The sequence below is a fragment of the Balaenoptera acutorostrata genome, chromosome 18, assembly GCF_949987535.1.
Source record: "Balaenoptera acutorostrata chromosome 18, mBalAcu1.1, whole genome shotgun sequence".
Classification (NCBI taxonomy): Eukaryota; Metazoa; Chordata; class Mammalia; order Artiodactyla; family Balaenopteridae; genus Balaenoptera; species Balaenoptera acutorostrata.
Window position 1 is genome coordinate 14695453 of NC_080081.1, and position 17501 is coordinate 14712953.

Below are 17501 nucleotides of genomic sequence, written 5' to 3' on the forward strand. Positions count from 1 at the left end.
GGTGGTTAAGGATGGAGGTACTGAGGCACAGAGGCAAACAAGCCAAGGAGTGAAGCATCAAACCACCACCAACTCTGAAAAATTCTCACTAATCTCCAATCCACCCCTAACCATGCTAGGAGTTGTGGGTTGAATGGTGCCCTCCTCCAAAAAAAAGATACGTTCAAGCTATAAACGTGACACCTGTAAAGGTGACCTTATTTGGAAACAGGGTCTTTGCAGATGTAATCAAGTTAAGATGAGGTCATATTGAGTAGGATGGCCCTAAATCCAATATGACTGATGTCCTTATGAGAAGAGAAGAGACTCAGACAGACACGGGGACGATGGCCACGTGACATCAGAGGCAAAGACTACAGTCCTGCAGCTGTAAGCCAAGGAACCACAAGGAAGGCCGGTGAACCCCAGAAGCTGGAAGGGAGGATTCTCCCCTAGAGCCTTCAGGGAGAGCATGGCCCTGCCAGCACCTTGATTTGGGACTTGCAGCCTCCAGAAGAGTGAGATGATAAATTTCTGTTGCTTTAAGCCACCCAGTTTGCAGTACTTTGTTATGGCAGCTCCAGAAACTGATACACTAGCCTAAGCCCGCACTTCTGTCTTCTCAACTGTACTAAGACTTCTAACTGCTTTTGCTGTCGCCCCTCCAGTGAACATCAGAGGAATCTTTTAAATCACACGTCAGACCACGTCACTCCTCTGCTCTGGACCATCCAGTGGCTTCCATCCCACTTCCTGGCCCACTGCGCACTGCTCAGAGGCCAGCTCCCTCCACGTCCCCTGCTCACTCTCCTCAGACACGCTGGCCTTCCTGCCATTCCTCCAACCTGCCAGGTCAGCTCCTTCCTTAGGACCCCCCTCCCCCAGGTGCCTTTGTGGCCCTCACCTTCATGTCATTCAGGCCCCGAGAGGCACCAGCTCCCCAGAGAGGCAGTCAGGATATCAGTCCCACCCCCTCTCTCTTTCATCACATCTTTCCCCATAAGAACAGAAGCCCCACGAAGGCAGGGCCTTGTCCTACCGCCGCACAGGCTCTCACGTGTATGGGGCACAGAAAGAGGCCTGGACAGTGAGACCAGCAACTGGCTACACAAGCAGAGTGGGCATCTCTAACTGGGGGTGCTCACCTCCCTTCTGGTGTTAATGGAAGATGCTCTTCAGGCAAACCAAGCATGACAATCACATGGATACAAACAGGTCTTAGCATCTCTAATTTCCAAATACTAACACTCTTTGACTTAAGTTGTGGAAAGGGAACACAAATAGTTCTAAATAAAATAGCATCGTTATCCTTAATAAATTTCACTAGAACAGTGATAATTCAGTAACTCTGCGGCAGCACTTTCATATACTTTAGGGTTTATGTGGCCTAGGGTGTGATAGTGACATTTCTACAGGTCTTCGGATTCATCCTCAAAGGCATGAATACCAGCTCTGAGAAGAAGGGGGCATAAAACTGAGGGAGAAGAGGCTGTTTACCATGAACTCAAGGAGAGTGACCTGCTGGGAGGCGTGGCCTTCAACACACTTGAGTGCTAGCAAGTTCCACAGGTTTCTAGAAACTACTTACATCTTTCAATACCAGAATCTGACTTGCATCTTTTAGGTACTGCAACTGATGAGTCACTAGGATTGTGATCTTCTCGTGCAAGGCTTGGCGAATACACCTACAAATGTAAAAGGTACAGCATGCAAAAGCACATTAATGGGGGTGCTCCAAACTGAAAACCTATATTTGGAAACATAATGAGACAAAGACAACACAGCAGTCAAAGATGTGTAGTTTAAATACCAGTATAAATAATACAAATTAAATATAAATATAAGTCAATGATTCTGACTAGGCCTCAAATTCATCAGCAGCAAACTTGAATCTAGCTCTGCTAAAAAATTCTAAAAAGCAGTCCAGTGAAAGAGACACCAACAGCTAAGTTTTTTTTTTTTTCTCAAAAACTCAGATTAACAATTATTTACATGTTTCATAATGAAAAACAATTGAGCAATACTGAGATTCCAAAACTTGACTGAACTAAAACACTATTTTATCACCTTGTGGGAACAGGAGAAGATGGATTTATGTCATATAAAAATGGGTACATTTTTCTTAGTTTTCTGATTATTTATGACATATAATGCACATATTAACAACAAAAAAAATTAATAGATTCTTGGTAACCTTTGCCAGAGTGCATTTTCTAGACACTTCTTCCCAGAGAATATTAGATAGAAAATGAATGCTAGCGTGGCCTCCGTCAGTCTCTACAACATTCCCAGTCCCACCCAGGAAGCAAATCCTTTTTCATTAGGACTGAACACCTTCGAAATATGAAAATGAAAGAACAGAATCCAAACGGCACAAATCACAGTGGAAATTACCCAACAGCTCAAAGACATAGCAATGCTCTATTGCCAAGATCGCTGTGTGGTCAGCCCACCCGAGACGGCTGTTCTCGTGCTCTCTGCCCATCCCTGCTCATGCAGGGCCTGCTTCACCTACGCCCCAATCACGTGACTGACCTTCCTACACACTTGCCCCAGGCCCCAGCCAATGACTGTGCCAGCTTCAGCTCGGAACGCTCCACCATGCTACCAAAGGGGCAGCGAGGGCCGTGCTCCTTCCCTGGTTCCCATGGTAACCGATGAGCCAGCCTGATGTCCACTCCCCTGTAACCGGTAATCCTCCCTCTCCCCCGCCTCCCCGCCAGGAGCCCAGACTGCTGCCGTGTCCACCACACACGGTGGGGTGTCCCTCCAGGACCTTGCTTCAGACATGGAAGCTCGCCGTGGCCACTGAACCATCTGTGTCTCTGTCGCTGACTCTGGGCTCTTTCTCAGGTCTCAGCTGGGCAAGCACAGGCCCTGCAGGCTGTGGGGTGCAGCCCAACGAACACCCTCCGCATCCAACCTTACGTGTGTGTTTACAGTAACCCCTCAGACTGCTCCACGTTTTAAATGCGGACCCCTAGGGACTCAGCCCCAGTCCCATCCCACAAGGGTCGACGACCCCTCCAGGGAAGTGAGTAGCTGGGTCCAGGGCCCCAGTAACCACAGGCAGGGCTCCAGGCGTGTACTCTGGGTGCCCGAGCCCCTCGCAGAGCAAATCTCAGGGACCTGGGCCACAGCTCAGCCTGCTGAGTGAGCCAGATGCAGAGTCTGGAGGCAGCAGACTGCAGCTCAATCCCTCTCACGAGCCTGACAGCGTCGGACAAGCTACTAAACCTCAGTGTCTTCATCTCAAAACAAGGCCAATGACAACTCACCCACCTGTTCTGAGAAATCAAACCACCAATCCGCTCAGTAAATGTCAGCCCTCTCCTCCACTCCTCCCTAACCCACGTGCGGTCATGGGCTCTGGATTCAGGACAGAAAAGTCCTAAGGGGACACGCTGGACACTGGGTCTATGATCAGAAGCAAGAGCTCAGGATGTAGACACATATACCATTATGTCCAAAAGGATTCACTCTTCCCGTTGACATGTGTTAGTTCAGCTTTCGTACCTAAGTCTCTTAACTGAGTAAACCCGCCTTCAGTCTTAGTACTAAAGCTTTTCACGGAACTCTTTCTCCTTAACTCAAAATTACCTGCCGACAGTCCCTGAAGGTGGATGTTAATCCAATCTGAAGGGCTGCTGTGTCCAAGACGGAGCAACCCAAAGATTCTAAAATGTTTCCTTCCTAACATTGCATCACAGATGAGGTAATACAAATAATTACAATGAAGTCATCAGTTGATGACTTTAAATTTTTCCTAAATAATGCGCTTTATCCAAATCTCTAGGAAATACTCTATATTTCTAGTTTTTAGAATAAAGATTTCCAAGTCATGCCATAAAAATGACTGATTCAGCAACCAGTTGTTTAGCTGTTATTCCTATATAAGGGCTGTGTTGATCCTGTAATCCTATATATAATCCTATATAAGGGCTGTGTTAAGAGGGGACACACCCCACAGTAGAGGGGATACAAATAAGAAAGACAGAGTCCCACCTTCATTCCTTCAATCAGCAGAGGTTTGTTGAAGTGCCAGGCACTTGACCGACATCTGCAGGTCAGGAAAGCAGACACTACTCAGCACCGTGTACAGGAGGACACACTAAACAAGTATAGAAAATGCACTATCGGGCTGTGATGTGTGCTCTGAAGGAAAAGCAAGGGGGGCTGCTGTCTTAGACGGGGGTGACACAGGAGTCCTGAGACTATCTGGGGGAAAACATCCTGGAAGAAAGTACAGCGGGTCCAAGGGTCCTGAGACAGAACATGCTGGGCTAAGGAACCTTCATGCATTCACAGCTTATAGGGGGTGGGGAGGACTGATACATGGTCAAGTGCAACCCACTGAGGCCTGTGGGAAGACAGAAGGGCACAGGCTCCCCCTGAAGGAACAGGAGGGAGAGGCAGGGGCTCTGGGACAGAGGGAGCAGTATCTACAGACAGACAGGTGTGAGAAAGGGCCCGTCACAAAGCCAGCACGGCTGGAATGCCCAGTGGGTGTGAGGACCAGCTGGAAAGGCTGATGGGGGCCGATGGCAAAGAAGCTGGTTCTCCGTTTGAGGACCTGGAGCTGCAGCCTGAACATGAGGGGAGCCTGTGAAGGGCTGGAGCAGGAAGGGCGAGCTGTGTAGACGGCAGCGTGGGCATCTGATCAGGACAGACCCGAAGAACTGATGACGCAGGAGGCGGGGGGTCTGGCGATGTGGGGTTCTCTGAACCAAAACGGGACCCACAGCTGGACACAGGTGAGACTGCATCAGTTCACCTAAGGCTCTAACCTTCTGTAGGCGATAGAATCCACTTAAGGTTGACAATGTGTAGTTGTAAAATTCACAAACCTTAACAACCTTCAATATATATTCATGACTGAAGGAAACTGTCAACAGCAAGTAGAAGTGCGAATGATTCACTTTAATACAAAGCACTCCCCCTTACTAAGCTTCGACACAACCACCATCCTTCATAGCATACTGTTCCATCCTATTTTCTAACTTGAGAACATTCTCCAGGTGCTGCTGAGCAATTTCCTAAACGGCCTTCCTGCTCCCTGCCCTAAGTTTTCCAAAAAATGTGGTTCTGATTAGCAAACAACAGTCTGAACAAGCTTGATTCTATCAAGCGTACATCCAAGGTCACTAAATCCAAAAGGTTGGAAAGGACTTTATAAACACCTCCTGTGCTGGAAGAAGAGCTTGGAAGAGCTTCTGTGATAAGCACACTGATCCGTGGCGATCAGAACACCTTTCCTCTCTCCTCCCTGTGACACGGATGCAATGGCCAGCCGAAACTGTTCTCGGAGTGATGGAGAACTTGTGCAGATGCACACAAGACGGAGTGACAGACATCTGTGAATCCCGGGCAGGGCGCTGGGAACAGGGAGGCTGAGCTACTCAAGACCCAGGAGGGTGGGAGTGGGGAACCTCTGTCACAGCACTAGTGCCTGCCACTGGACTCGTGACAAGACACAAGGCACTTCTCTAAGGGAAAATTCATCAAGTCACGATCAGGAGAGGGTGGGAAAGGCAAGTCAGATCAGAGAGCTGGAGGCCATGCCACGTGTCGGCTGCACTGCTCTCTCGTGTTCTGAAAGATTCAATGCTACTGTGCACTTTTTCTGTGTGTGTTAAGATATACGTAACATGAAGTTTACCATTTTAACCATTTTTAAGCATATACCTCAGTGGCATTAAGTGCATTCACATTGTTGTGCAGCCATCACCACCATCCATCTGCAGAGCTCTTTCACCACCTTAACACTAAGCACAGGTACATACTGACTCTGGTGGAACCTGCCCCCCCGACCCCTGCACAGCGGACGTGGAATCCCAGCTCCTCGTGTCCAGAGCTCAGAGCCCCTCACAGCTCTCGCTCTCACACTGCTGACTCTGCTGAGGTCTCTCTACTTCGCTATTCTGGACCTGCTGTAAATCAATCATGTCTCCCCAAATTCACCTGTTGACACCTTAGCTGCCAGTACCTTAGAATTTGGTGTCAGGGCCTTTAATAATTTTTTTTTAAAATTTATTTATGGCTGTGTTGGGTCTTCGTTTCTGTGCGAGGGCCCTCTCCAGCTGCGGCAAGCGGGGGCCACTCTTCATCGTGGTGTGCGGGCCTCTCACTATCACAGCCTCTCCCGCCGCGGAGCACAGGCTCCAGACACGCAGGCTCAGCAATTGCGGCCCACAGGCCCAGCTGCTCCGCGGCATGCGGGATCCTCCCAGACCAAGGCACAAACCCGCGCCTCCTGCATTGGCAGGCAGATTCTCAACCACTGCGCCACCAGGAAAGCCCGGTGTCAGGGCTTTTAAAGAGGTAATTGTTATTCTTAATTAGGGTGGGGCTAATCCAATCTGACCTGTGTCCTTAGAAGAAACTAAGACATAAGGACAGAGACACAGGGGTGCACGTGAACAGAGGAAAGACCAGAGGAAAAGACAGGACACAGTGAGGAGGATGCCATCAGAAGCCAAAGAGAGAGGTCTCAGCAGAAACCAAACCTGCCCACATCTTGATCTTAGACTTCTAGCTTCCAGAACTGTGAGAAAACTAATTGCTATTGTTTAAGCTCCCCCCCATCTGTGACAGCCTGCTATAGACAATGTTGTGTCCTCAAAATTCATACATTAAACCTAATCCCCACTGTGAAGGTACTGGAGATGGGGCAGTTGGGAGGTGATTAGGTCATGAGGGCAGAGCCTTCATGAACGGGATTAGTGCCCTTATAAAAGGGACCCACACAGCTCCCTCACCCCTTCTGCCATGTGAAGACACAGGAATCGGGCCCTCACCAGACACCAAATCTGCCAGCGCCTGGACCTTGGGCTTTCCCAGCTTCCAGAACTGTGAGAGATAAACTTCTGTTATTTCTAAGCCACCCAGTCTACGGTCTCCTGTGAGAGCAGCCTGGACAGACAGAGCCCTAGCAAACTAATACAGGACCTGACGGCGAGAATTTCCAAATAGCTTCTCTTTGCTGTACGACCTGCATCCCCCAGGCAAGGACTGCCTTCTCACAGTCTTGCTTCTTCCCATATAGGAAAAGAAGCTGAATCCTATTCTCAGTGTCCACCTTTGCTTCTAATCTTCCTATTTAGCAAAAGGAACTGAATCTTATTCTCAGCCTCCACAAACCCTGCCCAGCCTGCAAACCCACAGGGCACTTCCCGTTAAGCCCAGTGCACAGGGAGCTTTCCAACTTCACCTGAAAGCCTAGAGCTGCCCACTTCTACTTCCATTTAGCATTTACCATCCTATATCCAAACGCTCTAAACCGCGACTCTGCGGAACTTTTCCCAGGCATCTGTCTTAACAAGCTCCATAGAGACAGATTCCTTAGAGGCAGAAATGAGAGCTGAACGTCTTAGTCTCCCTTTTTCTGCCCCGTGTGGGTCCTTCCCCTCTCCTGGCTCACTGTTCTGCTTTGTAAACTAAGAGGTTTTGTGCAACAACATCTGTAAGGGCATGGATCTCAGTGCACACAGTAGGGCTTTCACAAGTGCAGCTGGAAGGGCTTGTTGGCTTTAACAAGGTGAACAACAGCAAGGTAACTAACCGTGGGGTAGATGTGGGTGCTGTTTCAGAAAAAGCAAGTTCACGAGGCTTTCAAAGAGGCCAGTCTAGACTCCAGAAGAGGTCTCAGTCAGCGTGTGTTAGGACACATTATACACAGAAAAGCATCAGAGCTGTTCTGCTTCAGGGGTTCAGTGGCCAAACAAGAGCCACTGACAACAAACTCCAGAAACTCAAAATGAAAGTCAGGATTTCAGCCAGATTCTAGATACCTAGTTACAAATTCAAGTTAACTGTACACTGTGGGTCTAAGTATTAATTCTAATAAGCACGCATGAAGCAAGGTTAAATGATTGAAGCCATACTTAGATGTGGAATAACTCATTATTAAATTCTAGACTGTATTAAGTATTTCCAAACCGATACAATAATAAGCATAAACCAACTAGGCCTTTCCACAGAAGCCCTATGTCAGTACTGGAAACTTCGCTTCTGACGGGCCTTTAACAAGTGATGGAGGAAAAGGACGGGCAGACAAGTGCCAGGCTACTGGGTCCCACTCTCCGATTCAAAAGCCGTACGTACAGCGCCTTCCTTATGGCTGGGGTCTGGGTCCATCCACAACGTGTGGCCGTCAGCCACAAGCAGCAGGGGGAGATCTGCCACCTGTTCCTCAGCTCCCTACAGCACGGACTCCCTGACCTCCACACACTGGAAGCTCCTTCTGCATTTCCCTGTCTTGACCTCATCATGATGCAAAATTTCTCTAGGATGGATCTTCGGTGGAGGGAAGGGAGGGGAGAGAGGGACACCAGGGCAGAATGAGCTGAGTCTCCTGAAGCACAAACGCTTTCCTGAGCTCTCTTCCCGGAACTCCCCAGGGTTCTAGGAAAGCAGAAGTGATAGGAAACAGGAGCAAACTCACAGTTCAAACAAGTGCCTGCTCACTTCTGCATCTACTGCACTGAGCGGATCGTCCAGGAGGTAGATGTCTGCATCCTGATACACGGCTCTAGAAAACGTAGAGAGATGTCAGGAGAAGAACGCTTCCAGCTTCCTGTGTCCCATTTTTGAATCAAGATGGTGTCCAACAAATCATTATTCATTCCAAGAGCCAAGACCCTGCTTCACACAGGGCCCACCCGGTGAGGGGGGTCTGCCTGCTCACTTCCACTAGGAGCCGCAGAGGAGGGAAGGGCAGGATGGCAACTGAAAAGCCATTTACCTTGCGAGGTTGACCCGGGCTTTCTGCCCTCCACTCAGCGTGGTTCCCCGGTCTCCTATCACAGTTAGGTCTCCATCCTCCAAAACCTGTAAATCCTACGTGGAGACAGAAAAGGGGAAAAAGAGAAAGATTTAAAATGTGTTCTCCTCTTGTCATGCTAACCTTCTAGCATCAGTTCTTTATACAAGTATTTGATCAAAAGCAATGGGTACATTGCATAGTGACTAAACCGTAACCTTCAACATTTTAAAAGACATCTCTCAGGGTTCTTCATTTGTTTACATTCTGTAGTTTTTCACAGCATTTATGCATTAGGTCATTTTAACAGATACTTATTGAGGATCAACTATATGCCAGGCACTGTTCTGGGCACAAATGAATTCAGCCATAAGGAAACAAAGTCCCTAGAGTTTCTTTCCACGGTGGGAGACAGACAATATGGAAAATTAACATGAGTGCAAGTACTAAGGACTAGAAGAAAAAAGAAGCCAACTTAGGGGGATAGAGAGTAAAGGAGGGAAAGTGAGTCTATAGTAGGGTCAGGAAGGGCTCTGTTCAGAGGGGGTCTGAGCAAATCTTCTGGAGGGTGGAGGGGCTTACGCAGACCTGGAGAGGGCGCTCCACACCAAGCAAGGAGCAAGTACAAAGGCTACGGGGCAGAGGTCCGAGGTGTCCCAGGACGAGCAAGGAGGCCAGGAGAGCAGAAACAGATTGAGAACGAGGAGAATGAAGGCAGAGACAGAGCAGGAGGAGCCCTGGTTTCACTCCCAGTAAAAGGGGGAGGGGAATGGGGGGGACTGACATGGTCGGAGGCTTTTAAGGAATCACTCCTGCCTCTTTGTGGAGAACAGGCAGTAAGGGGGGGAGGGTGAGAGAGGATACCAGTTAGGCCACTGCAGTAACCCAGGTGAGAGATGACAGTGGCCAGGACCAGAGTGGGAGAAGTGAGAACGGAGAGACGGGGTCACACACTGCACACACATGTGGAAGGCGGAGTCTGTAAGGCCTGCTGATGGGACGGGTGTAGGCGGTAAGAGAGGAGGATGACTGTCGTTTGGGGCGTGAGGAAGGGGAAGAACAGGGTCTCCATTTACTGAGCTGGGGACGATGGTGGATGCAGGTTTAGGGGACTTCGCTTGTGGACGAGCTGAGATGACCTCCTGGTGATGTCACAGTGCGAAGGTCTGTGCTAGAGGCACAAGTATGAGGGCTGGTGTCCCAGGTTGGTGAAAGCACAGGACTTTTTGTATCCAGGAATAAGTGTGTCTTAAACTGGACATCTTGCTGATCTCGGCCCCAGCTTCCCACTTTCAGAGAAGGGATAACACCTGACCTCTGTCTTCACAGTGATACTTAAGGCATACTGACAGAGCGACAGACAAGGTCTACACAAGAAATGGGAGCAGAAAGCAGGCTGCGCAGGAAACACAAAAGCGAAGGAGACAGTGTGCTCGAGGGACACCAAGCAGATCAGCTGGACTAAGTAGGTGCCTGTCCGTGGAAGCAAGAAAAACTCAAATTTAAGAAGGATATGAAGTTTTGACTTGAGGATCTGGGAATCTATCAAAAGTTATATTTGAATATTATTTAAGAAGTAGACAAATCAGAGTACCTGGGAAAAAAAAGAAAAGATGACAAGAACATCCCCCAAATGACAAGATAACAACCAGATTTAAGTTATACAGTGTTATATTAGAAACCTTTACTTAGATTGCCTATAATTATCACTGGACAGAACGTGGCACAGACAAGCAGAGTTTGTGGGGAGTTTGTCATCTACTAAACTCCTCAGGCATCAACCTAGGATACACAGCACTATCTTTCTGCAGATGAAGCCCTCATTTCTTTGTCTCTACTTCAGCAAATTTGGGGAGAAAGCAAGTGGCACACTGGGGTCTCCATGATAAACAAGTCATTTGATCTCCCTAAGTCTCATTTTCCTCTTCTACAGAATGTGCTGCAGAAACAAGAGTCAGTAAACTCAAGTGTGCTGTGAGAATGAAAAGAAGTGTTATGTCCTCAAGTCCATTCTCTACATCTTTATTCCTGTCCTGGACTTGAGGACATGGGGAGGGGGAAGGGTAAGGTGGGACAAAGTGAGAGAGTGGTATTGACAATATATACACTACCAAATGTAATACAGATAGCTAGTGTGAAGCAGCTGCATAGCACAGGGAGATCAGCTCGGTGCTTTGTGACCACCTAGAGGGGTGGGATAGGGAGGGAGACGCAAGAGGGAGGGGTATGGGGACATATGTATACATATAGCTGATTCACTTTGTTATACAGCAGAAACTAACACAACATTGTAAAGCAATAATACTCCAATAAAGATGTTAAAAAAAAAAAAAGTGTATGAACACCCTCTGTAAGTGGAAAAAGGACATGAATTGATTGTAACTTGCTATTGGTGACTTATCCCTATTTTCTCATCAAACCAACAGTGGGACCCCATTCACAGTGTGAATCACAACAGGGAAATCACATGACCCTAAGAAGAAGAGAAATACTATCTCCATCATAACCCTCCCTGACAGCCAGAAAGACACACAGGCACACACAGGTTCCCTGCACCCTCACTGGGTTGCATCAAATGAAAGGCAGCAATTGCTCTGCCTTTGTGAAATTGTGAAATTGTGAATTGTGAAAATTCATCATTATTTTACATTATTTCTTTGTTAGGCTCAAAAGTTTATACCATCTCTTGATTTTGGTTTTCACGAAAAACAATGAGCCATTTTAAGACAGGTTTCTAGCCTTAAACACACACACACATGCGCACACACAGTTATTGAGCCTCCGTTTCACTGTTGACAGTCCTTGCACACTGTTCCACTTAGATTTTATGCCTTGATTTTATGTCATTTTGGTTTCCTTCTCAAAATTGCACCAAGCTATATAGCACAGCAATCTTAACCACATTCTAGAAAAGGCACTTAAATCCACTCTTTCATTTAACACAGTTAGGCATAAGAAACAGGCTCTCTGAGTCTGGTAGTAGGACTTCAAGTGTGTTATTTACTCTGCAAATTATTTATGGACTAGCTCCAAATGGGAAAACCATTTCAAAGGATTTGAAGTAAAATCCAAGTCAGGCTAATTTCCCAGCCACCATTTTCCAATTAGGTTAAAGGGAAAAGCCTGAGTTGAGCATATATTATAGTTCCTCCCACTGGAGGAATTGTTACCTTTCAGTTAAATTTCACCAATTTTCACTGAAAAGCAGTACATAAACTACAGAAACACAAGGAAATGGCGACACTGGTTTGATGCCACCCGTCCTGAAGCACATCAAGGGCCCTTCAGCGATGGTGGAGACTTACAGTAGAAACATCACAGAGCAGACTGTGGAAATAGTTGATGAGGAACGGACGTGAGGTCCTGGCAGAGGAGGGCTGGGTTCCAGAGTCAAACAGCAGGAGGCCCCTGCCTTTCTTCACAGTTTTTCTTCCATTTGGAATTGCCCCTCCTCTCACAGCCTGTCAATACCCTGCCCATCTTTCCAGGCTCAGCCCAAACCCACTCTTCCATGAAACCATCCTGGAGTCGTCTCTTTTCCTGCTGGGTTCCTAAGGCTTTGTTTGCATCTTTCATGAAGGACCTTCTCTCAGCTCCTGGAGGGTAAGATCTGTGTACCAAGCACTGTTCTGAACCCTGGTACTGATTATTTCTAATCCTCACAACAATCTGCACAGTAAGTACTGGTCCCATTTCACAGATGAGGAAACTGAGACTAAGTGAGGTTACACCGTTGGTCTGAGGACTGTCAGCTTTTAACCAGAAGAGTTGGAATCTGAACCAAGCTCATGGCAGTTCATAGTCTTCTGCTCTTTCACATCATGCTATCCAAGTGGTGACTGAACAGTATATTTGAAATGAAGGCAATACTAAAATAATTTAAGACTTGAAGCCCTCTATACCTAGATAAGGAAGTTATCAATAAACTTATTATTCTATGACTGTCAAGGCAATCTGAAAATGTCCAAGTTGGCAGGAATATGGTAAATATGAAATAAAAGTACAAGCTTGTGGGCACCCAAGAGGGGTTTGTAAATTCAAGCGATCTATGTGAGAAAATATTTTTTTTTAATTATTATTTATTTATTTATTTATTTATTTGGCTGTGTTGGGTTCTTCGTTTCTGTGCGAGGGCTTCCTCTAGCTGCGGCAAGCGGGGGCCACTCTTCATCGCGGTGCGCGGGCCTCTCACTATCGTGGCCTCTCTTGTTGCGGAGCACAGGCTCCAGACGCGCAGGCTCAGTAGTTGTGGCTCACGGGCCTAGTTGCTCCGCGGCATGTGGGATCTTCCCAGACCAGGGCTCGAACCCGTGTCCCCTGCATTAGCAGGCAGATTCTCAACCACTGCGCCACCAGGGAAGCCCTATGTGAGAAAATATTAAACTAGAATTTATCACTGTGATACCTTTAAATATGTATTGCCTGAAAGTTTTTAAGAGCCTTCAAGTGGTTGAAGATAATATGCAGACAAATGTGACATACTATATTACTTATGTTATGGTAACAGAATATTTTTATTGTTGATTTATATAATGTACTATGTGTAGAGCACCTATATAAATATCAACTCAAAAATGGAAGATAGGGGCTTCCCTGGTGGCGCAGTGGTTGAGAATCTGCCTGCCAATGCAGGGGACACGGGTTCGAGCCCTGGTCTGGGAAGATCCTACATGCCGTGGAGCAACTAGGCCCGTGAGCCACAACTACTGAGCCTGCGCGTCTGGAGCCTGTGCTCCACAACAAGAGAGGCCGCGACAGTGAGGCCCGCACACCGCGATGAAGAGTGGCCCCCGCTCGCCGCAACTGGAGAAAGCCCTCGCACAGGAAAAAAAAAAAAAAAAAAAAGGAAGATAAATACTCAGATATCTTCCTTCTTACATGTCACATTTTATGGATGTTATTCTACCAAAAACTAGCTGAGCTTATAATTAATAGCTAATTTATTTTCAAAATCACTGTAATATTTATAGAGTGCTTGTTACATCCCTAGCAATCAGGTGCTTTAAAATCATTATCGCATTTCATCCTCAAAACAACCTTATGAGGTTGACAGTATTATTATCTCCACTTTACAGATGAAGAAACAGGCTTGTAAGGTGCAGACAATCAACCAAAGTCACACACCTGAGACACACAGAGACACTGAGACTCAATCCCTGAGCCTTCTGACTCCTGGGCCTTGGCGTTGATGTCATCGGCCTGAATCGATGTTGCCAAATGTGGTTACATCTTATCTCTCTATTTTGTTATAGAAAAGTTTTCAGCTCAATGAACTTTAATGTTTACTTCAATTAGATACAGTATAATGCATTTATATTATTATTAACATATGTAATTATGTTAATTAGACCTAGTATAATACATCTATGTTGTTATTAACATATGTAATACAAGAAATGTTGCTTTTTTTCTGTTTTTTTTCCTCAGGATTTGGGGGAAGTGGGAGGTAAGGAGATCTGTAAGGAGAAACCTTTATTATATTTATATGTACCTACGTACATATGTATGGATGTAGAGAAAAGGGCTATAATAGCAACAATAGCTACCATTTACTAAAAACCTGGCATATTTGCATTTATAGGCACTGCCTGTAGCCTTTACAGTAATCCCACACCTCCCCCATTTAATAAGAGAGGAAACAGACAAATACCTGGAGTTACCACCCAAGACTGTTTCTCTCCAAAGGCCAAGGCTTTTCTACTACACGTGCAGTCTCCGTATCTACAGGCCAAAATAATTCCAGAATACCACTATTATCTGTGACTGTCTTATGCCCATCCATTGACACAGGGATTCCAGAAGGAGATAAGCAGAGGATCTCATTACTCATTAAGTGGTTCCCAGGTGTCGTAAAGACCTTGCTAATCAGAGTCATAGACGACGTTTCAGAGCAGCAGCAAAACCTCTTGGAAACCCTCTGACCCAACGCCCTCATTTTGCTGCAGAAACGTCAGAGGCCCAGGCAGGAAACAGGACGTGTCCAAAGTGACAGCAGGCAAGTGACGAAGCCGGGGCCAGGACTCCGCTCTCCGCTCCTTCTCCGCCCTGGGCCTCCCTTCCTGCCAAGGAGGGAATGGGCACGAGGGGCCCCAACTCTATGTCCCGACCACGCAGCCGACCAGGAGAGCAGTCCGTGTTTATGAACCTCACATCGCGTACAGAAGAATCGCTGTGCAGCCCAATCCCGCAGGGGCCCCTTCCCACCAGAGTCTGTGCCGCAGGGACACCCGAGGGTGGGTGAAGCCCCAGAGCACGGCCCGAGTTACTGGTCCCATCGCCCCACGGGGCTGGGGCAAAGCCTCAGCCCCCTGGGAAAACGCTGAATGGCAGCCACTATCTCAACACCTGCTTTTCTCCAGAGATGCTCAAATGCTGGGGAGAAAGACAGGGCTGAGATTCACCAGAAAGGCGAGGTCGTGAAAGAAACACCCACACACTGGCCTGCGTCTCTGGAGTATGATCTGGGAATCAGGAGCTGGACGTGATTAAGGTAAAGAGGAAATGTCTGAGATCTGCTTATTCCACATTCAACCTTACCTTCATCCATCACCCGCTTTTTAAAAAGTTCCTTCTTTTAAATTTCTTCATTTGAGAGGCAGCATGACACCGTGGAAAAGCACGGAGTGTAGAGTCATGCAGTAACAGACTGAACGTGAGGTGCAGATGTTGAGGAAAGCTGTTTCATCTCTCCTAGCCTCAGTTTTACCAACTATAAAATGAGGATGGTAACATCGAGGACACTCACAAAAAACTAATAACCCATATACTTTTTATGTGCACGCGTGAGTGTGTATGAGATAGAAAAATGATTTGCACATGGACTGAATAAATGGCAGCTACTGTTCTCACTGTTATACATTTGCTTTCCCCCTTCGTTTCTTCCACAACATATACAAATGCTGCTTAATAAAAATCTAGCTCATTACTGCTAACTTGATGTCATTTCTGCAAATGCACAATCTCCCATTAACAATAACCTGGGAGAAAGAAATAGAAGCCCATTAAACGAGAAAGCAATTCTGTTTTGTCCACATCAATTGATGCAATCTATGATGTTCAAGCCATTGTTCAAGCAGAATTACTCTTTCCTCACAAAGCGGGCGGGTTTGGAGCCCTCAACACCACGCCCTTGAAAGCCTGTCCCAGCCTTTTCCTCACAGCATAAAAGGACAGTCAGACGTCCAGAATGCACTGAACAGACCCTGGGGGAGCCCTTTAATGCTATTATTCACTGATTTTTATAATCCAAGAGAGTAACATAGTATTTATCAGTATTTACATTTTTCTTTCTTTTTGCCAAATTACATTCTCCTATCAGATAAGTTCAGTTTTCATCATTCATTCACTAAGTTCATTTAAATCCCAACAGAGTTAAATGTTTCAGTTGCCATTTTCTGTGAGACTCAATGCCATTTGTGAAAACAACCTTTCCCCCAGTGAAACAATGCAATATTAAGAAGAAATTTTAAAGCATTCCGCTTTCCTTAAATAATAAAATACAAGTCAAAAATGAAGTGGAGAGGGAAACCTACAGACTGAAAGGGAAGAAGGAGGCATCAACCAAGCGCAGGGGGCAGACCTTATGTGGAGCCTAATTCAAACCACCAGTGAATGAGATTTCTCAGTGAGATGATTAACAACATGCAAACGCTGACTAGAAGGCTGATAATATTCAGGAATTTTGGTTACTTTTCAGGTGTAATAACGGGGTGACTTTTTTCCAAAGGCTTTCCTATCTTTTAGAGAAAACTAGTGAAATGTTTACAGATGAACTAATCTGAGGTCTAGGATCTGCTTCAGAATAATTTGGGGTGGGAGTGGGGCTGGCGGTGGGCAGGGGTAGAGATGTAGCAAGACCGGCCACGAGCTGATCCTGGCTGAAGCTGAGGGATGGGTTCGTGAGTATTCATTACACTGTGCTCTCTATTTTTTACAAATTTTTGTAATTGCCTATTAAAAAGAGAAGTTAAAAGTGAATAAAACTTCACAAAGTGAAACAACTCCCTCCCCAAAAAAGACATTCTATGATTGTTGCCATCACAGCAGGATTCAAACAGTGACATACATGTGTGCATATTTACCCAGAAGACGAGATTAAAGTATTAAACAACATTAAAAGATCTTTCAAAATTTGAAAGAAACTTTTAACAAACCTTGTAGTTTAAACCAACGCTCTCATTATTTGAAATTCAAGTATATGCAACTTAAAAGTCATTACCCACCTTTTCCAAAGCACAAGTCTTTATTACTTTTTCATATCGTTCTTTTTCATATGTCTTCCCAAATAAAATATTACTCCTCACAGCTCCTGAAAACACCCAGGGCTGCTGAGAAACATACGCGATTCTCCCGTGCACGCTGACCAGCCCCTGGCTCGGGGGCAGTTCCCCCAGCACAGCACTCAACAGTGACGACTGAAACAGATGGCAACACACAGGCATGAACAGGCAGCGCTCAGGACAGACATGCCCGCAGAACAACTGTCCCCACCCTGGGCGCTTGATAAACGATAGAACCCTTTCCTTTAGAACAACAGGATTAAGTACAGTATTCTAAACCCTTTCGTTTAGAATAGGATTAAGGCAGTTGGGACACAAAGAATGGAAAATAACACTATTGGTCAACGTAAACTAATGGTTGATAAGGATTATTAATAGTATAACAATCTACTCTGCCCAAGAGTTTCGCCCAAATGAAGTGCTATATTCAGCAAAGACTAATTAAGAATGTTTAACATTCTCAACAAGCAGAGCAGCCCAGC

General features: G+C 46.3%; 1 protein-coding gene across 1 annotated transcript in view; it reads right to left on the reverse strand.

Annotated features, from left to right (window-relative positions):
• The window catches only part of LOC130705642 (ATP-binding cassette sub-family C member 4-like), a 193929-nt gene that overhangs the window by 98378 nt on the left and 78050 nt on the right, over positions 1 to 17501 (reverse strand). Inside the window, 4 exon segments of the mRNA XM_057533225.1 lie at positions 1568 to 1664; positions 8423 to 8509; positions 8723 to 8817; positions 16963 to 17154. Coding sequence (XP_057389208.1) covers positions 1568 to 1664; positions 8423 to 8509; positions 8723 to 8817; positions 16963 to 17154 — 471 coding nt within the window.